Source organism: Idiotropiscis lumnitzeri, chromosome 9 (genome assembly GCF_059441095.1).
Source record: "Idiotropiscis lumnitzeri isolate Australia: NSW breed Sydney's pygmy pipehorse chromosome 9, RoL_Ilum_1.0, whole genome shotgun sequence".
Taxonomy (NCBI): Eukaryota; Metazoa; Chordata; class Actinopteri; order Syngnathiformes; family Syngnathidae; genus Idiotropiscis; species Idiotropiscis lumnitzeri.
Window position 1 is genome coordinate 4,251,920 of NC_142399.1, and position 27,068 is coordinate 4,278,987.

At 40.9% G+C, this 27,068-nt stretch overlaps 2 protein-coding genes across 8 annotated transcripts in view; one reads left to right on the forward strand and one right to left on the reverse strand.

Moving 5' to 3' along the window:
* Window positions 1–1,974: 1,974 nt before the first annotated feature.
* Window positions 1,975–26,776, forward strand: LOC148329929 (cartilage acidic protein 1-like). Of its 4 annotated transcripts, XM_088305514.1 has the most exons (15): window positions 1,975–2,101; window positions 6,370–6,557; window positions 8,066–8,262; window positions 9,067–9,203; window positions 12,473–12,629; window positions 14,114–14,248; window positions 14,753–14,895; window positions 17,607–17,743; window positions 19,054–19,136; window positions 19,341–19,441; window positions 20,068–20,236; window positions 21,497–21,642; window positions 21,759–21,801; window positions 21,888–22,031; window positions 22,774–26,776. In XM_088305514.1, the coding sequence occupies exons 2-15, from the start codon at window positions 6,376–6,378 to the stop codon at window positions 22,899–22,901; spliced, it is 1,902 nt and encodes a 633-aa protein (XP_088161640.1). In that variant the 5' UTR covers window positions 1,975–2,101; window positions 6,370–6,375; the 3' UTR covers window positions 22,902–26,776. The 4 variants fall into 4 exon arrangements, with proteins under 4 accessions (XP_088161640.1, XP_088161638.1, XP_088161641.1 ...); XM_088305512.1 differs by having other exon boundaries at window positions 21,759–22,031; XM_088305515.1 differs by lacking the exon at window positions 21,888–22,031.
* Window positions 20,696–27,068, reverse strand: part of LOC148329930 (golgin subfamily A member 7B-like) — a 178,079-nt gene continuing 171,706 nt past the window's right edge. For all 4 annotated transcript variants that reach the window (XM_088305519.1, XM_088305517.1, XM_088305520.1 and 1 more), the window contains 2 exons: window positions 21,425–21,935; window positions 20,696–20,763 (listed from right to left, as the gene is read on the reverse strand). The gene's annotated coding sequence lies outside the window, so the exon portion shown is untranslated. The remainder of the gene's footprint in view (window positions 20,764–21,424; window positions 21,936–27,068) is intronic.

Sequence of the window (27,068 nt, forward strand, 5' to 3'; positions counted from 1 at the left end):
AACAAAGCCGCCCTGAAAACTAATTATTACTAACTAAAAAAAAAATAAATAAAGACACAAAAAGAAATAAAAACTAACTATAATACATATTCCAAAACTATAACAACCGAAAGTTATGTCTTAGCATCCCACCCCCAGGGAAGGAATACAATCTGCTCTGAGCCTGATAGTCACACTTAGCGCTGTCACTGGCTTGTGTCCAGTGCTGAGGGATGTCCATTATAGTCCAATAAAGACACAAAAGAGCCATCCATCTTTTTTTTTTTCCCCGCTCATCCTGTACAGGGTCACAGGGAAGCCGCCAGTAGTCGATCGCAGCTGACTGACAACAACCTGGATTGCTCGCCAGTTAGTCGCAGGGCAGGTCCAGATCTGATCAACTGATTAATATTGCGTCTGTGGAATTAATTAATACGCAAAATCCACCCGTTTTTAGCTATGTCAGGGGGCGGCCATTTTGTGGGTTCTGATGAGTTTTATTGTTCTTTCTCAACCTTCCGCAGACTGCATGATCTGACGCCTACAAATAACGAAGAAAAACTTGAGGTGTTTAACTTCATTTTATAGCTTGCAGCCACTGCGCTGCGTTTCCAGGATGGTGACATCAAACTGACATTTTGGTGTTTGTGTTGTATGAGTCACAGCGACCTGCTTGTGGATTTGGACCAATAGATCTCACACAATAACAGTGGAGACAGAGGAGCGCTGCTTTATGACCTCAGCACTCTCCGTTTGAAGCCTTCCAGCCATCGTCCATTTTTAAATTATGGTGGGAAACGTCCTTGGGATGTGAACATCTCATTTCTAGGGGGCTCGGCGTGACACACACACAAATGCGCACACTGCAGGTTGTACTCTGTGGAGCTTGACATAAGAATAAGGCGACTGGCAACTGGAAACCGCCAAATGCTCTCGCTATAGAATCTCTCATTTTTGATTATTGCCACTTTTGATTCAAATGGTTGATTCAAACAAAACAAAAATGGGTAATTTATCACTCTCACAATTCACAGTCCGCACATAGGTATACCTTAACCATCTAATAAGAGCTGATCCACAAATTTGCTTTTGAAATGATGTTAATGCTCTAAGGTATTTATTTAAGAAGATGCGGATTGCAGAGGTCGTATTTTGTGATGTGATTCGGAACTGATGGATCAAGACCCAAAAATATGTCAAGGACCCTTAACCGGTGGGCCATGGACAGCCAGTAAAAAAATACGCGGCTCCTCGATTTACGGCGGCACTGACATACAATGTTTCGAGGTTACAAATGTCACGAAGTGAATTAGTTTACACAGTTGAGTAGGAATACATGACGCAAGACGCCTTCAGCTAGCGCCGCACTTACTTTTTCATTGGGTTCTTTTATATTCTGGAGGTTTTCATACAAATATTTAATGTTTAATTTACAAAAAAACCCTGTCCAATAAATATTTAAAGTGCTTCCACGGTCGAACTTGGCTTGGAATTATTTATTTAATGTATTATATATATATATATATATATATATATATATATATATATATATATATATTAAATACATTAAATATGTATGTATTGTTGTTCTTAACTTCTGTATAAGTGAACCGCACCTTGGCAACAATAGTTAAAGGCTAGTCCCATATCTTTTGTAAACCACTGCTTCTGAGAGTTGTTTCTTACAATGTACCGTTTAAATGTTGCTTAATAACGTGAAAGAAAAAGTGAAAGCGAAGAGCAGAAGTCAAATATTGTATATATTTTGCCTCACATGGTCGAAACTGGGACAATTGCAGCTCCTCGTCCTCCTCCCAGCTGATCCCCGCTCACAACATCACAGTGAACGCCTGAGGACACGCCCACAACATTCCCTCCGCCTCCTCATTGGCTGCCTACTTAAATATTCACCGTGCGTCGCGCTGATTGGCCCTGATCGCCACTCCAGAAATTTCATAAAGCAAAACCTTCAGAAGTTGAGAAAAGGGAATAAGTGGCGAGGAAAAAAAGACTCCCGTGTGATAAGAGCGGAATCCAGAGGAGAATAAACCGAGGATAGCGACACTTGCTGCCTCTCACTGAAGGCTTTTATCGGAGTTTTCTCCCCCTCCCTTCTTCATCCGTGAGTACCTCATTCACTTGCCGCTGCCTTTCACTTAAAGCCATAAACTGGCCGAAATATGCAAAGTTGAACTTGATGCAACAAGTTTACGCATTTAAATGCGCGCGCATCACTAAATGAATCTGCTAAACCCCATATCATCCCTTTTATACAGTGAATGGCTTCATTTATTTATTTTACAGAACTACAGTATAAAAGATGCAAGCAAATTTTAAGGAGAAGCGTTCGGTAATTATTGCTTTAAAACATACTTCAGGAATATCAGTATCAACATATTTATCTCTATAGGTAAAATATGTTAAATGCTATAGTTGAACCTTTTTAAATTGCTTTTATAAACTTTGCTTAAAAAAACAAGAAACGGATGTTATTATTATTAATGATGACATCTGCATTAATTTAGAAAGGCACGGACATTAAGTATACAATTTGTACTTAGTACGAACATGAGTACATGTATCTTGAAATATTTTTATTGGTAGCTCACTATGTTTGATTGAGCATGTCATTTACCTAAATGTTTTGTTTTTACATATAAAGCTTACTTATTTTTTTGTCAATCCACTTTATAATAATTAAAAAAAATTAAAATATGCATATATGCATATATATATATATATATATATATATATATATTTATTTTTATTTTTTTTGACAAAAGAATAAATTGTGCAGTCAGTCTTGTGTCATGTCACTGCTGGTCTACTGGTTTGGAATTGTTGGAGGGCCACTTCGGTCCTCGATGGATAATAACACCTTAACTTTAATTGTGACTGTTGATTACTGTGAATGAAAGTTAAGTATAATTCGCTGGGACGAGTCCAGCCCAGTGTGTGTGCGCGCGCATTTGTGTGCGCGCGTGCGTGTTCTGCAGCGGGGGTGTCCTTCACAGCGACGAGATTCCTGTGAGCGTGTTTTGAAAGTGAACATCTTCACTGGCTCTTTGTCGCAGTGTTATCAGGATGAGAGCTGAGCATGAACGCTCCACGAGGCACATGCTGATGCTGCACGCTGCCGTAATGGCCTCTTAATGCCAGTATAAATAACGCAAAGTGAAAACACTTCTCGGGCCTGAGACGACATGTTTTCCCGAGGCTATTTCATGCTATTTAACTATTTTACAAAAAAAAAAAAAAATGTTCACACACAATGGGAAGATAGCAGTTAAGCATGCATTATATCCTGAAAAACAACTGAGTGCACATAACTGTCCAGTACTTCTTGCAATAAGTATAAAGTCCTGCTGTAACTTTGCTTTTAAAAATTGAGATTTAGTGTTGTGAATGCAGGCTGGGCGTCCTTGACTGGAAAAGGCATACCCTACCATTTTATCAATGCAGTCCCCTGTGGATTCACACCCTCATTTGTCTTTGGACTTACTTTCCCTTGTTCGGGACATTGACTAAATTATGGGGGACACTTTTTAAGGATGGACTTTGTGAGAAATACAAGCGCTGTCTAACTTTAAAATGAAAGGCCCAAACCTTTCATCCATCGACAGTAAGGTGCACCTACAGTTAACAAAATGGTGGTATACTCCCAGAAAGTGAAAGGGAAGAAGAGTTGGACAAAATTTTAAATAAACAAAAACAGAATTGGCCAAAATGTCAAAGTTTCCATTGGAGAACACCTGGTACTCGACACGGTACCTTGTTAGTTGGGGTTCAAACTCGCATGTTCAGCTGATAACATAAGAGTGACAAAACCTCGGCAGCTCATTCATGACTTGAGGACTTGTGGCAAGAAATGACAAAATTCAAACTCACACGCTAACATTAGCTCACCCTGTTGTTCAGCAATCCGATTTACTCTCGCTCCCCTGAGTCTCCTCTTGAACAAAATGTGACACCTTCATCGTTATGCCAAGAATTAAACACACAAGACCGTCATTGTCGTCCATTTTTGTTTTTTGTTCGCTTGGTTGATTCTGGCTGACGTGTTCAATGTGGCAAGATTTAGTTTAGTTTCCTGAAGTACAATTTTGATCAGAAAAAAACACAGCGAGTACAACTGAGCCGGTCTGAGCAGAGCTGGAACTTTGAAGTGGACTCTTAATAGGTCTACCAGAAAGTCTGTCCAAATAGTGCAGCGCATTAGCGTGTGTGTAACCTTTTTTTTTTTAAGCTTTATTAATTCTTTAATGGCTTAGTAGTAGAATATCCCTCAATGATTTCAAACTGAGTCCCTCATTTGTCTTTACCTTTTAGTCTATGGGAAGAAATCTAGCCTTATCTGGAACCTCCATTGTTGTTAATTCAATCAGTGCCATTGACGGATATAGACGCCAAAAAGTACATTCATTTTTTTTCCAGGCTGGCAGCGAATGAGTTAATTAACCTGCTAACATGTGGAGGCTACAAAGCCACGAGCGAACGATAAGGGCGGCTGGGCATTGTCGCCCCCTGTGATATTTCTGATGTTGTCAGCGGAGGTGCTTCCTCTTACGGCCGATGGGCTTTCGAGAGTATTACTCAAAGTGCAATGTGGTTTTTATCTTAAATTGAATTGTTGAGCGAGATGTTAAAGAGGCATCAATCACGGGGTGGCTGCACGCGAGCATCCAGGGCGGAAGCTGCGGTAGTAAAGCAGCCATGGAGTGATGACGGAGGCTGCTGGCATAAATCCGCAGGCCGGGCAAATCAAGTTGTCAGCTTGTAAACGCCACTTAGTGTGTGTGTGTGTGTGTGCAGCACTGTTGATGTGTTTATTTCAACTTTAAGGAGGTGACCTTCTGCTTTCCAGGCTTCCACTCAGGGATGTTTCTCTACTCTCCCAACTTTTTTTTATTTTTATTTATTTATTTATTTTTTACCAGCCTGAACTTTATAAGGTAATTGGATCAAGTCATCTTTGCTCTCCTTTTATCTGGTGAGCGCTAATAGGACTCTTATACCTCACTGCGTCCTATTATCCCACGACAACTTCCCAATTTAGAGGTGGCCTCGGGAAACAACACTTTAGGTGTGTTGCGTCGGGTCACATCAGTTTCCCCGTGTTCTCACTCGCCCCCGGGCTGAGATGCTGCTCCCGGTATGGATTTTCTGTTCCGCGATTCCTCAGCCTGTCTTCACGTGATGGGTTGGTCCCTTTTCTAAGTCTGCAGAATGCGGCTGAGTGCAGTGCTATATCTTCATCTTTATGCCTGAGCGCAGCAAAAAAAAAAAAAAAAAAGCTCGGCCAAAAATGTGCCGCCACTCGGCTCACAATAATAGATTTGGAGAATTAGCAACACGGGGCCGCGTGTCGTCGTTTGCGAGCGCACGATTTACGGTTATTATGCGGCTCTCATTTGCTGGAACCTATCAAATATGTTGTCGTTCATAATGAGCACGTAGAGATAACGTCGGCATAAGTCATTTGAGAGGAAAGAACGTCGCAGCTCCTATATAAGTTGACGTCAACGAGCTGAGAGGGGGAGAAGGGAACATTAGAGCTCAATAGTGGTGAGATGTTGCACACAACACTGACGTGCGGTTCGCAAATTGGCACTGAGTCATGAGTGTGTGTGATTTTTTTGTGTTGTTACATCTCGCACAGCACATGCAAAAGTCTTAGGCTACCATAAGGCTAACGTAAGCGGAAGTTATTGTCATTTTCTTTGTCCGGCTGTTCATAGCATGCTAACTGGCAGCACCAATAAGATTGCTGGGCGCATTGACGTAATCGTGACTAAAGCTGTGAAACGACAGTAGCTCTGCCAGAATTCATTCAGACTAATCATATTTTTCAACTACTATTTTTTGTTTTGAGTTGTTGTGCTAAAGATGTACAGCTAATATGGTGCAATATTTGCAAAGTATGCAAATTATTTTTTGAACTTAATCAAACTTATTTAATAAAAAGAATTTAACTGAATTAATACAAATTTAGATTAATTACCAGAGTTAACGCTTTAATTTTTACAGCCCTAATATATTTTTATATATATATATATATATATATATGTCAAGCGATTAAATTTTTTAACTAATTAATTGCAAAATATTCCGTAATTAATTGCGATTAATCACATTTTTTTCTACTACATTTTTTGTGAAGCCTTTAACTGGTATTGACTTGTAATTAACGCAAAATCACCAAATATGAAGTGTATTTTAAATCAACGAAAATCAGCAGTCAGATGCAGCCCCTGAATTCGGACACAATCGTCAAATTCTTGTATCCACAACCTTATCGATGTCTTCAGATCTTGCTAATTCTATCCATTCGACTACTCATGTCATTAAAACAATGACATGACCGTGACCGAAATCTGTTCCTCCCTTCAGGTCACAATGTTGTGGTTTGCTCTATTCCTGCCCGCGCTTTGCTCGAGCCAGCGTTCCGAGCCAATGTTCTCAGCCATAACCAAGGCCGTGCTTCCTCCCGACTACGACAACAACCCCACCCAACTCAACTACGGCGTGGCCGTCACCGATGTGGACGGGGACGGAGACCTGGAAGTGTTTGTCGCAGGGTAAGCGAGTGGGTGAAAATTAGCGGCGGTACTTTGTGAAAGGATTGCAGCCTTAATGCTTCTCTCACAGTGGCGCCAACATTGTTTCATTTCATCCATTACACAAATTTGAACAGATGATTGAACTTGTGAGTGATAGCTATCCGAGTGTGGATTGGAGGTGCACTTCATTTTCTGAGCTAAAGGTTGACGACAAAGGCAAAAGACTTGAAAAGACTTTGAGCTCACTCATGTGATGAGAATGGATGAGATTGGACAGAGCGCCACTGATGGAGATGCTTTGGCAAGCTTGCTTCTAACCAATGAAGCGGCGATGAATCCCTCACAGGCTGTAGATAGATGGATGCAAATGGCCGCGCCTCATGAATGTCTTTTCTGCAAAGATGTCCCATTCAGCAGCGATTCGGAAGAGAGAGGGTGCGTCACATTAGAAGAACATCATCACTGCCTTCATTTATAACAGTATTGACATAATGACCTTCAGTGGCAAAGTTGAGTTTGACTCAAATGTTCGTTACGTCACACTTTCATCACCTTATTTACCCACTTTGAAAACTTTGATGAACGCTTCTTTTGGAAATTTTCATCTTAAAGGAAGTATATATATGTATATATATATATATTTTTTTTTTTAAAATAATGAAACAGTTCACAATACTGACTAGGGGTGGAGCTAGGAGGTTTAAACGAGGCAAGTGGGTTCTACTTGCAGAAGTGGAACACAGACTTTTGGAATAATAATTACAGTATTTTCTGGACTATAAGGCGCACCCGCACATAAGCTGCAGCAACTCTTTTTTGGGGGGAGGGGGGGGGGAACAGACCCAAGAGAAAAAAAAAATGTATTTAGCGTATTTTCTGAACTATAGAGCGCCCCCTACTGGTGAAAGAAAAATCCACAGAAAAGCTGCACCGTTGTATTAGCCGCATGGTTCAAAATCTAGGAAAAAAGTAGCGACTTATCGTCCGGAAAATACGTTATCTGCCAGTTAAGACAAAAGCATTTTCACCCATGGAGGCAGCACTTCATATCGTCACGCTAATACCATAAGTGCCTAAATCATCTTTCTAACTAGTCTTTTAAGATGGGAAAAGCAACATCCGCATTGTACTATTGAGAGTCATTTCCTGCAAAGATCTGACTTTGGCCCAAAAAAATAAAAAATCAATAAATAATTTAAAAAATTAGCGAGGCAGTTGTGTTATTAGCGTGACGACACAAAATTACATAGTGCCACATCGGCATCATGCTTTGGCAAAATTCAGAACGGCTGCGCTTGCAGACATTTTAAGAACTAGGCAGATGATAGATTTCCTAGATTATTTTTATTTTATTTATTCCTTGAGTAAGTGAACTCATTAATTTCATTCATCGGTGACAGATAATGGACACATGATAAACATCTTAAATATCCAAGGCTTCCGAGTTCAACACCCATATACTAAGAACAAAAACAAAATGTATATATGACGCAACACCCAGTTTTTCGCTGCATCCATCTTGGCAGTTACAACGGTCCTAACCTGGTTCTGAAGTTCGACAAGCTAAGAAGGAGACTCGTCAACATCGCCGTGGACAATCGCACCTCCCCGTTCTACGCTCTGAGAGACCGCCAAGGCAACGCCATCGGGGTAACAGCGTGTGACATTGACGGAGACGGCCGGGAGGAGATTTACGTACTCAACACCAATAACGCCTTTTCTGGTAAAAGTACTTTTAAACACCCGAATGAGAAAAATACCCTTCAAGAAGCAGCTCCAGTCATATGTCAGAAAAAGTTTTGCTGCTCTGAGTGTTTTTCAATTAAAGACCTGCCGCATGCTTGCTTCAGCTGCTTGACAATATCTTTATTATTGCATGTTTCTATTGTATTCTAAAAAGAAAAAAAAAAAAAACAATAAGCATTTTTCAAGTTTTAAAGACCTTTAATGGAAAATAAATGACATTGTGCAAAAAGTCAATACTTCTGAACGTCTGCAGTTTACTCAGGCATACCAACTGTATTTCCAAAGATAATTTTAACCATTCGCTGCAACAATGGAGGGGCAACATAAATCGAAAAGTTAAGTCAATGAAAAAAAAAAAAATGTGAATATGCTCAAACTTTTGGACAAGATTGAGATGTGAATAGGCGTAGCGGTTTGCAAATCTGCCCCCCAGTTTTGAGGTTCAGAATTCAAATCGATTTTGGTGTTGGCCAGTTTGTAATGAATCTCGGCTTTTTTCTTCATGTGTGGTGATTGCATGTTCTACACATGCTTGTGTGTGTTTTTAGGCACTCCAGCGATCTCACACGTTGCAAAATTGACAACTTTTCGATTTTAAAAGTTAATAACTATTAAACACACTAATTACATTAGCATGATTTTTTATTTCCCGATTTTGTGTCGCAGCCCCGCTGAGCATTTGCCTATCTTACATAACGGTCAAGCTGGCTCGGCTAGTGAGGATAAAATGATGGATGGACTACCTTCCTTCTATTTTGACAATCTTTGCATTTGCGTTAAGGACGTGCGACATACACCGACAAACTATTCAAGTTCCGAAATGGCCGATTTGAGGATCTGCTGAATGATGACATTAACGAACACAGAGACGTGGCTAATCGAATGGCTGGACGCTCAGTGGCCTGTGTGGACAGAAAGGTAAACACACACACACACACACACACACGCACACGCAACCAATTACATTCACGTGCGAATTGTGTACATGCACGGTTGCCGCTGTTTGTTTACCAGCGATAATTCACGCCCTGCCGGCGCCGCCCTCCTCAGCTTGTGCTATGACACTTCATTTGGAGAGAATGTTGGGCCATTTTCTTCCCTTCTGTCCGTCGCCAAGCAGTGTAATTACTGAGGCCCGGGCTCGTTTGTTTTCTAGAACATCGTGCGAAGGGATGAGTGATGACTGCTCTTTGCCCAGTATCATTTTCTCTATTTTTCCATTTCGACCCTTTTTTCATTTCTTTTCCGCCTCTTTTACTTTCTCTGACGGACTCCTTCTTTGTCTCTTATCGCACGCCGACTTCCAATCTAGGGATAAAGAAGCTAATAGTCGGGAGAGGACAGTTGGGTTCGCAATAGTTTTTTTTTTTTTTTTTTTTTTTCTTCCAACCCGCAGTCCCATCTCGCTGAGCACTGATGGGTTGTGTGTCTGCCATCCCGATTGGAAAGATATCTACGTATAATGGCATAATACTTTAAGAGCCAGCCAAAAGGCGCGGTGTGTGTTCTTCCGTGGCGGTTCCAGGAGGCTGATTGGCAACATGCATTCATTAAATTATATTCAAACAGGCAACAAAAGACGTGGCAATGTTGAGTCGTGGGTGGCTGGCGCAATGCGTGTTGTCTTGTTTGCACCCCAAGAATTTTTTTAGGTACCATTTCACATTTAAGGATGTAGGAATTGCTTCGACATTATAATTTGCAAATTCATGTAAATCATTCGATAGCCCACAAATTGATCTGCCTTAGCACTCATGTTGCTATCATACAATATGCTAGCATATCAAGCGTTAGCATATTAGCATTTTATCCATTCTCATCACAAATTGTACCTGACACGTAGCATTAGCATTTTATTTAGTATGATTAATAACCTTTTTGCATTGGTAGCAGACTTCAAGGTGTGATCTTTATTCCTCTCCGGTAGGACTCTTTATACGCAAATTGATGGCGTTACAGTTTATGCTAGCTTTTGACCCACCTCAGTAAGTTTACAATTTTAGCGCTTGTCTGTTAAGGTACAAGATGTTCCCATGGACTCACCCGTGGTCCTAGCATGCTATCTCTTAGCATTGTTAGCATTTCCATTTCTTACTAGGTCAAAGTTAAGAATTTTACAATGTCGGGTTACCGTATTTTTCGGACCTTATCCTTTCATTTTAATCCGGTACGCCTTGTGGATGGATGTTGGCTTTTCATTTTTTAAGTGTTTAATTCAAATTCCTTCCAATTACGTTGGCATTCTCATCCGCATGTCACCGTGTTACAAAGTGTTGGTGTTCTGATAAGTGGACTGACTTCATACACTTAATCAAGATCCCTTTTCTACGTAGAATTTATAAAGTGGACCAGACCTTGAACGTGCCAAATAGTTACCCATCTGTCGTTAAAAGCAACTCACAAGTAGCAAACAAAGATTTGATGTCAACCTTGTTATTAACTATTAATATCGCTGAAACCTTCTACCTGCAACCATTTATAAAGGTAGAAAAAAAAAACATCCTCTCATATGTAAAACACCGATAGATAGATTACACAATTAAAGTCAATATAAGGCAATGTAATGTATAGGAGGCATGCAGGCACACACAAGCTGCAATGTCACACTCATCACATTGGCAATTGCACTGACAGAAATTAGCCTTGGGCAAAGACTTATTGAAAAATCATTGACTTTTAGGTTTGTTAAGTAACTGCCAGAGGCCTTCAGGTCTTTCATTGCGCTTCAGTCTCATTTTTCACGCTGTAAGGGTGTGTGTGTGTGTGGGGGGGGGGGGGTGTGCGTGTGTGTGTGTGTGTGTGTGTATTGGACGCCTCCCACCTCAGCAGGCAGCAATGTGACACTTGATGACATTTAAGAAAAAAAGAAATCACTACATCAAGCAGAGTCATTTGCTTTCCGTGTCTTGCGCAAATACCATCTCGGTTCGACACAAATGGTAAAACTGTGAGTGTGTTTTCTCCTACGCGTGCATTCTCATTGACTGAAATATGTTTCGGCCTGGTGGGAAAACTCATTGGGATCAAGTGTGTGGTCTATTAGTGTGGTTCCGTTTGTGTCTGCAGGGGCTCTGACTGATAATGGAGTGTGAAATTAATCTCTAAAGGGAGGCGGGGGTGGTGGGGTAAAAGCAACGGAACTGGATAAGGGGCTTGATTAAAAATGTTTTGTTTTTTTTATTCTGGTTTAGGGTTCGAGAAGGAATCATCACTTTTAAGATGACTGTTTTCCTCACATACTCCGACACAGCCAAATAAAATTTGCAATGTGGTAATTTTCCTGATGTTGCAGTGACCAAGACGCGACAAAGCTGGGCGGAGATTTGTTTTAACCGAAGAGAAACGTTTGTTCCATTCAATACGCATGAGCATGTTGCCCATTTTCATAGACGAGACGGCCACCGTCGCTCTCTACGGTACATGGAAATGAGAAATCTATCTTTTTTTTTTTGACAGTTTTGGTCTTTGGGTTTGCCGTTTCAGCGTCTCTGTGAGGAAGTCACAAGACTTTTTTTTTTTTTGGGACATTTGAGGAGACGGATGAACAAAATGGATCTTATAGTCGTGTACCGTGGCACCGCTCGGTGTAAACGTGGCTATGGCAACAACTGAAACAAGGTCAAACATTAAAAGTTAGATTATAAACTATTGATAGTCCGTTTAGTCGGAGCCGAGAGGTGAGGTCTTGATTTGCTCTATTAAAATCGACTTGAGCGACATTGAATTTTCAAGGTTTTATTGAGCGCATACAGACAGATTGTCAAAGGTTGCACACATTCGCCTTTCAATGAAATTTCGGTTTGGACGGCTTCCTTGAAAAATACGAATGAAAAATGTTAAGGCTGAGCGCTAACAGGAAATTGTTTTTTTTTTTTGGAGCGGGATGTTAAAGAAATTGAAGTTTTTCGAGCACTATGCTATCACAAAATTGCTTTGTCTTTGTCACTGGTTGGGGGATGGTGAGGAACATCTACAAACATAAATCTTGGAGAGGAACCCTTCGCAGACATAAATGTGTCTTGGTCATTTATTTTTTGTTGATTGTCACAATAAAATACTGTTAACCATTTTATTAACCATCAAGCACAGTTGATGATGCAACATACGAATTTTTGGTGCCATCACGTTAGCGTTGCCTATTTGAGCAATTTTACCAAAAGCAAACATGTTTTTTTTTTTCTCTGCAGGGAACGGGCCGTTATGCCATCTACATAGCAAACTATGCCAGTGGTACCGTGGGCCCACATGCGCTTATAGAAATGGACGAGGCGGCGAGTGACCTATCGCAAGGCGTCATCGCCCTCTCGAACGTGGCCGAGCAGGCCGGAGTCAACAAGTTCACTGGTGGGTTAACGCGTGTTTGAGTGTATGTTTGCCTCTATGTGTGCGCGTGTGTGTGTGTGTGTGTGTGTGTGCGTGTGTGTACCAAAGACTCATAAGATCATCCAGCACCATAGCAGCCATGGTGTGATTTACACAGACGTGTGCAGAGGAGCATGTGCTTGTTGTACCCACCGAGTCTAAAATATTGGCGCAAGAAAGGTTGAGAGAGTTGAAGTGGTGCCCGGTAGAAAGAAAAAACAAAACAAAAAAAAAAAAACGATGACGTTGTGATTAATTGTAGTGGAGAAGGAAGAGGAGGACAATATCAGTCAGCTGTTTACTCCCGTCAAAGTCACGAGCGGGACAAAGCGCGCCGCGTACGAACTGAGCCGACATCTATCACGGCAGCTGCCATCTTAGCACTTCACTCTTGTGTGTATTTTATGTCTGACTGCTTTAGCCAGTCCAATTACAAACAGTCAGTCATATAAAACGTCAGATGGGACAACAGCAAGCATAATATATATCGAGAATATTTCTACAAAAGACGGACGGCAAAGGTTGTTTAATGGCTCGACTGCAGATGTCTCGGGCAGGAGGCCTTTAATTTGTACCTCAAATAATTTTAAAAAATAATATTAAACAATGTGACAGCGTGATGGCCTCACAGTGCAGAGGTCGTGGGTTCGATTCCGGCTCCGGCCTTCCTGTGTGGACTTTGCATGTTCTCCCCATGCCTGCGTGGGTTTTCTCCGGGTATACTTTTGTATATAATGAACGTTCATGTTAATATATTCCTCCATGAATAGATTTCTATTTTTTTTATTTCAGTGTAGCCCTAATAATAATAAGAAAACTATGTTTAATTTTTGCTGCTTTGCGTGCCTCCAAAGGGAAGCGCTTACCCTTGAAACGATTTCTTTTGTATCACAACCTCTAACTCACTCTCCCCTCACTTGAACAAACAGCGCACATTTGCCAGAAAAAAAAAAAAAAAAAAAAAACGCAGATGATGGATACTTGCTTTGTTGCAAAGACAGCACAATAAATGACAACGTGGACCATTTTGCCTGTGATTTCTGTCTTTGATAAGCGACACCCTCGGGAGTTAAACAGTGCTTCGTGGTAGGCCGTCATTGAAAAGTCCTTAAAATTCATCCAAGTAAGTTTTCAGCGATCGCGTGTTGACAAATCAATCTTCATCACATTCATTTTTACAAGCAAGATGTCATCAAAAGCGGGCTGGAGGAGCTGCGCCAAAACAGTTGTGAATGATATACAGTACTGGAGATGGCTTTTTCATCACACTCTTTGCAGGAGGGGACAGTTAGGGAAGTTGTGTATCAAAATGGCAGGCCAGTCACCTCACTAATGTCACCGGGAAATACCGCTCGGCTCCTTGAATACATCTTAAAGCGGCAAACGGCAGTCAGCACGTTTGGACTCATCAGCGTTTATGAGCTGCTGTTTACTTTTCTGTTCACCCCTTATAATGATCTGCGCAGGAGGCCGAGGTGTGGTCGTGGGGCCCATCGTGAGTCAGAGCTACTCTGATGTGTTTTGCGACAACGAGTACGGACCCAACTTCCTGTTCCGAAACAACGGAGATGGAACTTTTACTGACGTGGCGCAGCAGGCTGGTAAGAAGAAAGTAACGCTTTAGAGATTCTGACAGACTTGGAATAATAACGTGTCTGTTAGGAGCTTTTTTTTTTTTTCGCCAAATAAATAAATGAAGGTGTCAAAATCCCCCCAACATCTCATTCTTCGGAAAATCCCAAATGTTATTAAGATGCAAATAATGTTAAGTGAACTGATGTCGCCTCCAACATTGAAAAGTAATCTTTTTTGTGCGCCGTTGGCTTCAGATTTGAGACACTTTTGTGAGTTTTCTTGTCGCTCCGGTAATACATCTCGCCACAAAAACATGACTCGTGACTGTAATGACCTCACTTCATAGACGTCATTAAATATTGAATTGCTGAGTAATATTGAACACTGTTGCTAACCAAAACGGCAGCACCCATCAGAGTCAGTAAACAATCTCACAGTTTAATTGATCATTCAAGTACGGACATATTTGGATTTGTGCCAATCTGACAGTTCTCGTCATTAAACAAATTTGCACACTTGTGTCTTTGTAGGGGTGGAGGACCCCATGCAGCACGGAAGAGGCGTAGCTCTCGCGGATTTCAACCGTGACGGAAAGACGGACATCGTTTACGGCAACTGGAATGGACCTCATCGTCTCTACATGCAACTTAACAACCGTAAGCAGAGGTTCAAGGTGAGACCATACTTAGCGCATAAGCGTCTGTATTCCATGTAGGCATGGGTCGATTACCGGTTTGACGGTTTTCTGTGGTGTTAAAAATCCCCGGTTCAATTACTGCAAATGCTGAATGTCACCGGTAATTGTTTTTTGAGGGGACAGTCGAAGCAGGGCACAATATGAGCAGAGAGGGGAGGGGCGAGAAGTTATGCATGGAGGAGGAGGAGGAGGAGGCAGGGAGCAAGACAAAAGAGAAGCTGCAAACATGGATGCCTATTTACCTAGATTAATTAAGTGTTTAAAAAAAAATGGTGGCAGCGGGTACCAGTTAGCCCCAAGGACACAGGTCTGTTCTAAAAATAGCTCATCAGTGATGGGACACTGTGACTTACCAAGGAGAATTAAAGCAGAAGAAAAATGCTAACATGTATTTATTGATTCAAACTTCACGCTATATTTGATTAAACTTTGTTAAATGGCGTTGGAGAATGAATTGTTTAAGAATTTGAAGTTTGTTATTTTAATCCTCATGCCTGTTTTCTACCATTTGTTTCAACCACTAAAACCCTCCAAAACGATTCAAAAGTTACCAAAGTTGAATTTTAAGAGCATGTTAATATTGACATCGTGACTTTAGGATAGCTGAGTAATTGTTTTTGGCGCGATCAAATGCAGTCGTAGCAAATAACCCATCTAAAGTGCTGAGGTGAGCGTTTGTTCTCCCGCCAGAATCGATGTCAAGTGAACGCACCTTTACGATGCAGACAGACGGTGTGAATAGCTGACCGTTCTATTGACATTTGTTCAAGAGATGATCAGCTGTGTGCGTATGCGATGCACGCGACGGCGCTGGCCGAGATGAGCTTTACTCGGTTTGAATGGGCGGAGGCATAAATGTCAAAGCAGGCATCTTTATGAGGGGTCAAAGAAGGGGTTAATGTGTGACCCATAGCCTGAAGATAGTTCCATCAACATGACTCGAACGCTCACATTTATACATGTTGTCATAAACACAAACAGACAAGACAAATTGGATAAACTGTCCAATGTTTTTTTTTTTTTTTTCTTTCTTCTTCACCCTCGGACGAAGCTTGTTAAATCAGGAGCCCACAACAAATTTAAGATGGCTCGTTCCCACCCGGGCTGACATTCCTGCATGCTGCGCTGACCTTTGGCTTGCATAATGAAGCTGTTGTATCACTCCAATAAACTGCTAATTAAATTGGGCTGAAACAGCAGCTTGCCACCGCAGTGGAAAGTGCAGATTAGGCCTCTTTGGGCTTTAATTAAAATCTATTACTGCGCTTTTCTTTGCAATAGTTTCAACACACACACACACACACACCGAGCCACATGCTTATAGCACAGTTCCCCCGCATTAATGTTTAAGATCATCTATCACATTGCAAATATCAGACATAGATTACCAGAGAAAATGTCAAATACAGTTTTTAAATGGTCACTTTTTTTCTATTAAGGGGAAAAAATGATTCTAAGCAGGCCGGACTCGGGTGAAAACGTAATTGCCTCATCTGTTAAATCATCAATTAAACTGTGGCTGATCACATTTTTTTTTTTTTTTTTGCAAAGCTGAGTTAGTTTTCAAAGAAAAAAAATCGAATCCGAAATAGATAAAGTACTGCTTTTGGGATCAGAAATGGTTAGCGTGTCTTACGCAATGTTCAATTATGAAAATATTTTACATGATCAAAATGATTCATTACTTGTTGTTCATTATTGGACACACTGCAGTTCAAAGCAATTTATGGGACATGCCAAAATAAGCGATAAAAAAATAAAAATAAAGTTTGAACATAATGGAAACATTTTAAGACACTTATTGCACTGTTTTGTGTTATATTTTTCGCTTCTTATACTAAGACCTCGACGTTTCACAATTCGAGTACATTTTCATGACGACTATATTGATACTCAATTTATGCTTACTTTCAATGGGAATTTAAGAAAATGACAAAAACAATAACAATTTTTCTTTGGGTTTAAACACGTTTAAATGTATATCATACGCTCCCTACTTCCCTGCAAATCTTCCTTTCTGTGCATTTCGGGTCGTAAATGTGGGTCTTCGTCATCCATCATCCATCTACCTGAATGCCCAAAGCTCCACCCGCCCTTCGTGGCCTCCCTCGACCATTGCCTCTCCTTCACCTTAAAAAGCAAGAAGGTCAACCCCCGCCTTCCCCCTTCCGGCAGCTTTATGAGCCTTATAATTAAAACACGGCGTAAATACTGAAGGGAGTGAAGGGCTGTTCTATAATTCTTTCCCGACTTATCACTGCATCAGTGAAGCAGGAAGACATCTGTTACTTTCACGTCCAAAAACACTGATGAGTTTTTTTTTTGCCGTTTATTTATTTTTGGGAGACGCAGTTTACGTCTCGGAGTACAACCTGTCCACCTTAAAATAATCTTTATAGTGATGGGGTGATCATTTGACAGATTAGTGTTGGAGTCAAGGCCTAGATGGAGATTATTAATGTCGTCTGCTGAGCAACATAACCTTGCGGACTCAAGGTTATGGAATAAGCTGAGTGCACACTTCCATTTCAAATAATTGACATTGCGGGATCAAAGCCATAAAGCTGATATCGCAACAAAGTCTTTAACGGCGACAAACTTGCTATAAAAGAAAAAAAAAAAATCACTTCACTGGTAATATTGTTCTTTTAATTTCCTGTCCCGTTGTAATGGTACTTTCATCCCAGGACATCGCCTCGCAGAAGTTTTCTATGCCATCCCCGGTGCGCACCGTTATTGCTGCCGACTTTGACAACGACAATGAGCTGGAGGTCTTCTTCAACAACATTGCTTACAGGGGGCCGTCAGCCAACAGACTGTTTAGGTAAATTCGCAAAAAGAAAAAACTAAAAAAAAAAAAACAGCATTTAATATGCTCCTGGTGTTGTTTTTGTAGCGTATTCATTGCAAATAAAAAATGCCACATGATTGTAACAAACTGGAGAGAGGCGTGCAACGTAACCTTGGGTAATGGCGCTGTTTTGTTTTTTTTGTTTTTTTTTATTGGCAATTCTGCAGCTGTACCTAATATTGTGGCCATTGACCATGTTTACAATGTTCAATTTGGATCAGCTAAGAATTTGCAGCCAAGGATCCTTATCTGGCATCCTACCTCCTGCACACATGGGCGACTCTTTCATTAAAGACAGTTTGAGCTGGGGCTTCCTCGCAAGATAATATTAATGAACTCAGCCCTCGAAACACAATCTGAAGATGCATATCAAGTTGTTCAGAGCTTACTTTCTAGCATCGAGCATTAGCCCAAGCTGCTTGAATGAAACATTTGATAAATGTTGCCATTAGCAGATGGATCCAAACATGTGGAATATCAATAATCAGTTTAAGCCCCAGCGCTTTTCTGGATCAAAACACGCCTGCTTGCCAGGCCACTGAGGGAGAATTTGTCTTTTTGGACGCAATGACGGTCCGACGAGGGGGTCACCGCTCCACAGCACTTGGCTCCGTCGTCGTTTGTTATGAAGATGAAGCAACTCATTTAACTCTGCTCTCAAGCCACGAAAAAAACAAACTCACTATTGTGCCCGGGCTAATTAATCTATGATATGACCATCAATATTTGGCTCGGTCTTAGAGCATTTTCAATGATACTCCATTCCATATGGAAATGCTGCGTGGTGCAAAGAGGAAAGGTCAGTGCTTTTTAAGTCATACTCTGTCACACAAACTCATTACGTTTGGTACTGGAGGTCATATCCAATTGCATGTGGAACAACATACTACTTGTGTATTGTCAAGTTGTAAGTTCAGGAACGTTCTGCAACTAGGGATGGAGTGTACTCGTACACATAAAAAATACTCCGACACTACAACATCGATACCATTTCATTAGCGGGACATAAACCACCGGAACAGAAGCCATGTTAGCTGGACAACAAAACTTTAAGACAATTGCAAAATATGCTCTGCAAAATTGATGATGATGAAATCGGCAAGCCAAACTACTCTATGAACTTCTTTTATATTTGAGCCCCCTAGTGTTCAATTGAAGATGACACGTAACTGAAATACCTTGTGTGACAGTCTACATTTAAGTAACATTTGTTGCAATATAGTTAGAAGACAGGAGTCTGACACGGTGATCTCAGTAACAACGCTCACTTATCTCATTGGCAGGGTGAGCAGGAGAGAGCATGCAGACCCCCAGATAGAGGAGCTGAATGTGGGCGAAGCCTCCGAGCCAGAGGGTCGAGGAACTGGTGAGTGGGGAACAAATGTCCTGCAACAGACCTGAAAGGGATCATGTAGTTAGAAGGGAGCTGCGGAGCCCTAAATAAAAAAAAAAAAAAGAAAGCTGCTGTTCTTTCATCTGCCACTAGATGGCACTAAAACTCCACAAGTGATTTCCTCATAGAAGACAGGTCTGTGAATTGTCCGTTAACGTTCTGTCGACTATTCTCCAGGAGCTGTTGCGACAGACTTTGATGGAGACGGTCGTCTCGAGCTACTGGTGTCTCATGGTGAAAGTGCTGCGCAACCGCTTTCTATCTACAAAGTCAACCTGGTGAGTGGACTGTTGACTATTGGCCAGTCACCAGATCAGGATGACCTCATTCTGGAATATACTGCACTGTATTATTTGTTTATCCTGGGGGATTAGAACTTGTTATTTTTATGAAGCAAAGTAAGAATTTATATGAGAAAATCCTGATGACATTGGATTTGACAAATATATGTTCACACACACACATATGTAAGCAAACCATGCACACACACACAGGGAAATGAAAATTTGTGTATAAATGCTGGGTTGTTTTCCGAACCCACTCACTAATTGGATGTGGACTTTTTTTTTATCAAAATACTTTTACTCAAATTTGGGTGAATTATTTGGGTGAGCAAATCCAGTGAAACAGTATTGAAGTGAAACTTAAACATAAGTTAAAGAGTTTTCATTTGGATGTTTTTTTTTTTTTTTTGTCCAAAGGTTTATGGATATCAAATAGCAATTTTAAGAAAAAAGAATGACAACAATAACCATCTTTTAAAAGAAAATCCTCAATAAAGCTCAATCTGGCCTCTTTGTAAAATACTTAATAACGCAAAAAGTCCGAAGGCTCTAGAGGGTACATGATTGCCAGTAGTAGAATTATCCCCACTTAACATTCCTTATTGGTGTTTGTCCTAAAGGGAACCACAAACACATGGCTGCGTGTGATTCCCCGCACCAAGTATGGTGCTTTTGCCAGAGGAGCTAAAGTGGTGGTGTACACGAAGAGGAGTGGACCTCACACCCGGATTATCGATGGCGGGTCGGGGTACCTCTGTGAAATGGAACCGGTCGCACACTTCGGCCTCGGTAAGGACAAAGATCAAACTCTTCTTGCAAGTGGCTGTACAATATTTATAAAGCCATGCTCGGATAGCTTTTGGTGTCACTCAAACATCTGACATCAGTCACCTGACAAATGTTTGTCTGAAGCTGAAAATGTCCAACCACCTTTGGCCATGTGCTTTCTGTCTGCTCTTGCTGCAACTGAGAATAATTCATTGCATAACTCTCAAGCTCACCACTGTTTGATTAACAGTAAAGTGAAACGTAAACAAGGCATTTTACGAGAAACAATCCGTTGATTAATAAAACGGATGAAATGGCGCCTGATGACGTGCAGGTGGCGAGAAATAGAATAAGCAGAGTCGGAAAGTACAACATGTAATGTGTAAAGCATCAGGCTGTTACCTCCGGCGTGATTGGACACCCGAGGGAGGGTGAGGTATCTCTGCGATGGATTGGGGCGCTGGAAGCTAGACTGCTTTGTGACAAACTGGCTCCCAGTCCGGCCCACCCAAGACCAGATCGTCTCTCTAAGGCCTCCCCTGTAAGGCCTAAAATACACACGCAAACCACAACGGCAAACTTCTGGCACCATGGTGACCTCACAAGAGAACTGCACACTTGCTAAAGGCATCAGTCACTCACCACCTCTCAACCACTGAGTGACATATGGGAGCAAGTCAAGATGAAATATTTTGAAGGCACACCTGCTGGCTAGATTGCTGTCTGACAAAATAATCAATGTTGACACTACAAATGCCACTACAAAAGATTTCCGCTGAAGAGGTGGAACCCTCTGATAAAAAAATGAGGCTCCTTATGGTAACACAATACAGGACTGTGCAAAAATACGCCATTTTGAAATAGTAACACCCAAATTATAAAACGGAAACTGGCCTATCAATGCCATTGAGGGTTTCATTCAATTTCAGTTGGGAATTTGTTGTTCTGTTACAACTACGACTATGGTATCATATTTTTTATTTTTAACTTTGCTATGCTGTACATTTTACAGCGACATTCAGTGTCAATATTCTTAAATAAAAATAGTGGGAAACCAGAAAAATTTGCTTCTCGGTGCCTGCACAAACGGAAGACAATCCGAACATCCGTATTTTCCGGACTATTAGGCGCACCCGCATATAAGCCACAACAACATGGTTGTTATCCAAACAGAAACACTAAAAACCGTCATATAATTTGAATTGATACCTGTTATCAAATCTCCGTAGCATCTCGTTCCACTTAAGTACAATAAGATGTGTGCTTGTCCATATACACAAGGTAAGGACGTGGCCACAAACGTGGAAGTGTACTGGCCAGATGGAGTCTCAATTGCGCGACCCTTGGAACCGTCAGAGATCAACTCTGTGCTGGAGATCCACTATCCAAAAGATGACGATGAGGTCACCCCCACTGTGGAAATCGAGGTACACTGATCCCACACGGTCACATCAGCCTCCACACCACTGGCGCATAAAAACACATTCCAATGCCGTTTTGTTTTTTTCTGCACTCGAGGTGTAACTTTGAGTTTCTCTTGCAGTGCGGTCCTGGCTTTGCTATGAACGAAAATGGCCGCTGCATTGGTAGGTTCAAAAGCTTCAGACGGTTGCGGTGGTCACGTGTCCTGAATCGTCATTCGTGGTCTTTGCCATGTCCTCCTCTTCCTCAGATAAAGATGAATGCACCCAGTTCCCCTCTGTGTGTCCCTCTGACCGCCCTGTGTGCACAAACACATATGGCAGCTTTAAATGCCGCGCCAAGAGAAGATGCAACCAGGGCTTTGAGCCCAACGATGACGGGTCTGCATGTGTGGGTGAGTGACCAAGGCGTATTCGACTTAAGACACGCTTATAAATCATTAGTTTTGTTGCCATTTGAATCCCACGTTAACAGCATTGGAACGTCACAGATGGAAAGGCGAATCAAAAATACCATGCCGTGACGAGAGCTTTCGCAGCAAAAATTTGTTTTGAAGCGAGATCTAGCCGTATCAACACACCATATCTGAAAAAGCAAAGCGTGGAGAGTATCGGTTACCAAATTCCCCAAGTGAAATATCGAAGGGAAAGAATGCACCACTCAAATATCCAGCATCTGAATCATCTTTATTGGCCAAATATGTAAGAACACACGAGAAATTTGCCTCCGATAGTTTGAGTTTGGTGGTCGAGGCAAGATGATGATGCAGTTTGAGGAAAACAGCACTTTGAATTCTATCTCTGGGAATCCACCATGTTGGTATAATCACAATTTTAGTTTTGATATAATAACATTTAATTGGGAAAAAAATAACACTTGTTTGACTACAACTTTAAAAAAAGAATCTCCAGCTGCAATGTGAAAAACAAATCCAAGGCCAGGCAGAGTCTCGGAATGTTCAAACTCAGATGTTCCACTATACTCTGCGACAAATATTTTACAGGGCTAACATCTCTGACCTGGTCTGATCCCCGCACCCCCGCTGTCTTGCATGACTAACCTCCCTCCCTTTTCCATGTGCTTCCACTATTCGCCATAAAGACACGCACGTTGGCCAACTTCTTTTCTCTCTGCAGCCCAGGTGGCTTATTTTGGGAAGACGCGGTCCTCTGCACAGCGCACATGGTCAGCCATTTCTGTCTGGCTATCACCGATCGGCGTGCTGCATCTCATCTCGAACCATCTCCAGACTGGACTACTGTAGGCACCTCCTTTCCCCACAGAAACTCTTGACATAAACTTTCTCTCCACCTCCTCCTCATCCTAAAACCAAAGCTCAAAGGATCTGTGATATCGGTCGCGTTTTCCACCATGCATCACTTTTGGGGCTCGACAGGAACTTGCTGGGAGCATGCTAGAACCAACTGCGTTGGCGCCGCATAGTCCTCTTGTCATCACCTGGCATTTATCTCAGTGGGATTTGAGCTGAGTCCAAGTCAATAAGTGGTAGCTGCAGCGAGTAAAAACCACTGCACCGAACCCAACTGGCTCCACCGGCCAAAATCATTAGGGACACTTTGACGCCGCTGTCTGGATGTGCACAATGCCGCTCTCATTCTGCGTTTGGTCTTAACGGGATGATGAGGAACACCAGATCTCCAAGCTACAAGTTGTCAGTGTGTGTGTGTGTGTGTGTGTGCCAGTGTGTGGACGTGTCCGTGCCTGCGTGCGCTAGGGAACATATGCCAGACCATCTGTCAGCGGTGGTGGGTCACATTTAGTTAACTATTAATAATTCTGCAGCACAGCAAAGATGAACGCTTTCTTTTTGTGTGATGGCATGAGGTTTCATTTTATTTACGGGAATCCACATGACATCACTAGAAACAACAACTAAGAACTATATAACATTTGATCCCATCAACATGAGCTTCACTGTGTTTGTGGGTGCTCCCTGCATGTGCCCTGAATAAAAATAAAATCTAATTAAAACACGGCACACATGCAATTAGATTCAAAATATTCGAATGTACCCATTAAATACTATATTATTGTTTGGCTATAATTTAACAGTGGTAAGCATTTGAAAGGTAGTTTCTTTCATTCAAATAATTCACTATAGCCCAACAATGATCATGTTGAACATATTCATTATAACGGATTACAAATAAGAGTACATTCGGCTTTATTCAGCAGTCTAACAGTCATTTCAATGATTTACTTTGAAGAATAATTACGTCAATTTTAAAGTTTGAGGAGAAAACCTTTTTTTTTTTTTATTGAGCAGCATCCTAGTCCCGAAATAAGGTCTCCTTCTTAGAAATCAAAGTGACCATTTAATATTGCCTGAGGGTATTTTCCAGCCCATTTCACAAAGGTCAAGACGGCAGCGTGAAAGACAGCAGTGAAATCTGCACTTTTAAAACTAGTTCAAGCCCTTACACTTTCTACATTAGTTCAAAATCCTCACATTTAATTAACGCCTCTAAAATTATTTTTTGCGTGATATAAAACACAACCGATTGCTCTTCTATATTTTTGCAGCTACAACTTAAATAATGAAAGAAAAAAATACGAGCCAATGTATCTGATTATGTATATATATATATATATAAACTCCTTAATCAAATCACAAAAAATGTGCCCACTCGTCTTCATAACAGTACAATTGCAGAATTCATCACACAGGGAAAAGAAAACAATGGTTCACAGCCGCATGATTCTTAAAAGAGTTTCAAGAACTATTTTGGCTCGAATGATGACCAAAAGCATCAAGCGGCCGACAGTGTGTTCTCTAAAATTTCAAAATGATTCTTCAGAGATGAATTCTCCCTGGAATCCGCACAATTCTCATCTGAACTCACATCCAGTTTTGACTGCCTTGACCATCATCACAGAGCTTCATCATGTGCTTTTGGCCAACATTCCACTAAAGTCCTTCAGGCTAAATTTGTGAGATTGTGTGTGATTCATGCGCGTCTTAATTTTTTTTGTGCATTTTGTCAAAAGCGTCACACATTTCACATACACTAACAATGCTGGTCATGACAATAATCTGTTTATCCGTTAACAAACTGGATCCAGACCACAGACATCACCTGTAAATATAAGTATAAAAAGAGAGTTTTCAGATGTTTTTAATGATAACTTAATGGCATTGAAACAATTATAGTCTGACACAAGAGGATGCTGGATGGAGCTGCAGTGGTGTCATGCTGCCTCTGCAAGCCAAGGAACTGTTACAGAGAGCGTTCGCAGCTGGGATTCGGTTCAATCGATTCCGGTATTTAACATGTTTTTGGTCATTTGAAACTAAAAGGTTTAACCAAATTGATTTGCTTTCCTTTGTCATTTGTTTTAGTATTTTCTTGCCTGCACAATAAAGCGCTCATATTATTTTAAAGAAATATTAATGCCCTTTGCTCACCAGTCAGCTCTGAAAATGATCAGGGCGGACAACATTAAACGTGAAACGGAACGATAGCCAAATAGGAAGCGACCTGAAACTCACCGTTACTGGGTACAAATAGAGTGACTGGTCGTGTTGTTTGTGTAACGTCTCTCACGATCATTTACCATAGAAAATGACGAGGAGAACTGTTTCCAATCACAATGTAGTTACGAGATAAGCTAGCATTTAGCCTAGCTTCTTCAATTTCTTCTTTTTTTTTGTATTTGCTGGCAGTCTGGAGGACCTGGGACACTGTGCTGCCTCTCACAGGTCAGTCTTGGTACTGCGACAGACATCGGGTTCAGGGGAAGAGATGCACGATTACAGGCGGGGGGCATATTTATTTTATTTTTATTTTTGGGGGTACTTCAAAAATGTTTTTCTATTTTCCTGTAAATGTGGTAAGAAGACATTTTGTGTAACGTTGCAAACACGACAACACAACCAAATGCAATATTCTTCTTATTGCACATCTCTCCCCGAATAAAACCATCCCACTGGGAACCATGGCAAAGGCCGCTCGCTCACTGTCAAAAGCCATTAGAGGATTGTTCAAAGTATGAGCTAATCCTCAAGAAAATAAAAAGGGAAAAAAATGACACTGACGCAGATCCCTGCTCGACCACTTTAGACTTATCTGGAAGAAGGATTACATGGTTTTGGGGAAGATTGGAAGTATACACGATGACAGAAAGACATCAGTGAATGCAATAACAGAATACTGTGATGAATTTTGGCTTGAGAGGAAACTCAGCCTGAAAAATGGTGTTATTGAATGATGTCCAATTATCCTTTTCTCTGAGAAGCGGATGCTAAGTGTGTGCGTGCATCTTTCATATGTGCCCCAGCAATGAAGAGAGCTGCTTATATACCCGTGCAAACTGAAGCAACACCGCAACACAATGTGCTTGTGTGTGCGAAATAACCTGCATGCTTTTAATCACAAATCGTCCAATTCCTCCAAGCACACAATGTGGACATTCAGCTTTAGTGCTGAAGTAAAACCACAAGAGAAAGCAGCTATGCAGATGGAGACACAGTACGGTATGTTGAATATTTTCCCTGACAGGAAATGAGCACAAGTGAGTTTGTTAAAGAATAAATGGCAAAATAAACCAGAACTTTTTGAGATGTTTACATTGTATTTGGAACTGCAGTCACAGAGTTTATTTGATTTGAACATGAGCTTAGGCCCATATACTAAGTTTTAGAATGTGTTCATACGGAGAGGGCAGTGTTTCAATTTCAAGTAATTATTATTATTTTTATTTTTTTCATTTTTTTTTTTTACATCTGCTTTGGTTTGTTTGAGTGTGATTTGCTATCCACAATGTTATTTTTATTATTTGTGCTTTCTTGGTTTCTAATGATTTCTTTTCTGTATTTTGTGCATACCATATTTCATAAGTGTTCAGTGAAATTTAAATAAATCCTCTATGATCGGAATGAATTATCAAAACATTTAATTGTATTTGATGATTCTCAAGATTTTCCTATTTTTTTCACATTACAATTTGATGAAAAAGAACAAATGAACGACACCATGAAATATAATTTGCAGAAATGAAAACAATCTATCGATAAAATGTTTTTACTTCATTTATTGTTTTTTGGAGAAAAATGCAGACAGGTTTGGATCTCTCTTTGGACATTCACATGGTTGCATGGGTCCAAAATATGATAACTAAAGACTACAACTTGTCCATACAGTCGGTTTAAATGTGCAATAAATGGTCTCCTGCCTTCACGTGTCAGTTTTGTCATTCAGGTTTCAGTCCCCTTTGGGCCATGATGAAAAAATAGAAATAAATTGATGTATAATCAAAATGGCATAGGCTCAGCTCGTGTCAATTGATTACGTTTGACTCTGGCTGATCGAATAAGGATGATTAAAGCAATTGAGAGAAGTGATGAAGCAGGAGAAAAATTGTGACTGCTGGGTTAAAAGCCGTAATTACAGACCATTTTCATCACATTAGG

What these genes read in the sequence shown, in the direction of transcription:
- LOC148329929 (XM_088305512.1), top strand. Translation starts at nt 6,376, where the DNA reads ATGTTGTGGTTTGCTCTATTCCTGCCCGCGCTTTGCTCGAGCCAGCGT. An exon ending in CACCAATAACGCCTTTTCTG is followed by an intron (nt 8,263 to 9,066) that starts GTAAAAGTACTT and finishes ATTTGCGTTAAG; the next exon opens with GACGTGCGACATACACCGAC. An exon ending in TCAGCCAACAGACTGTTTAG is followed by an intron (nt 17,744 to 19,053) that starts GTAAATTCGCAA and finishes TCTCATTGGCAG; the next exon opens with GGTGAGCAGGAGAGAGCATG.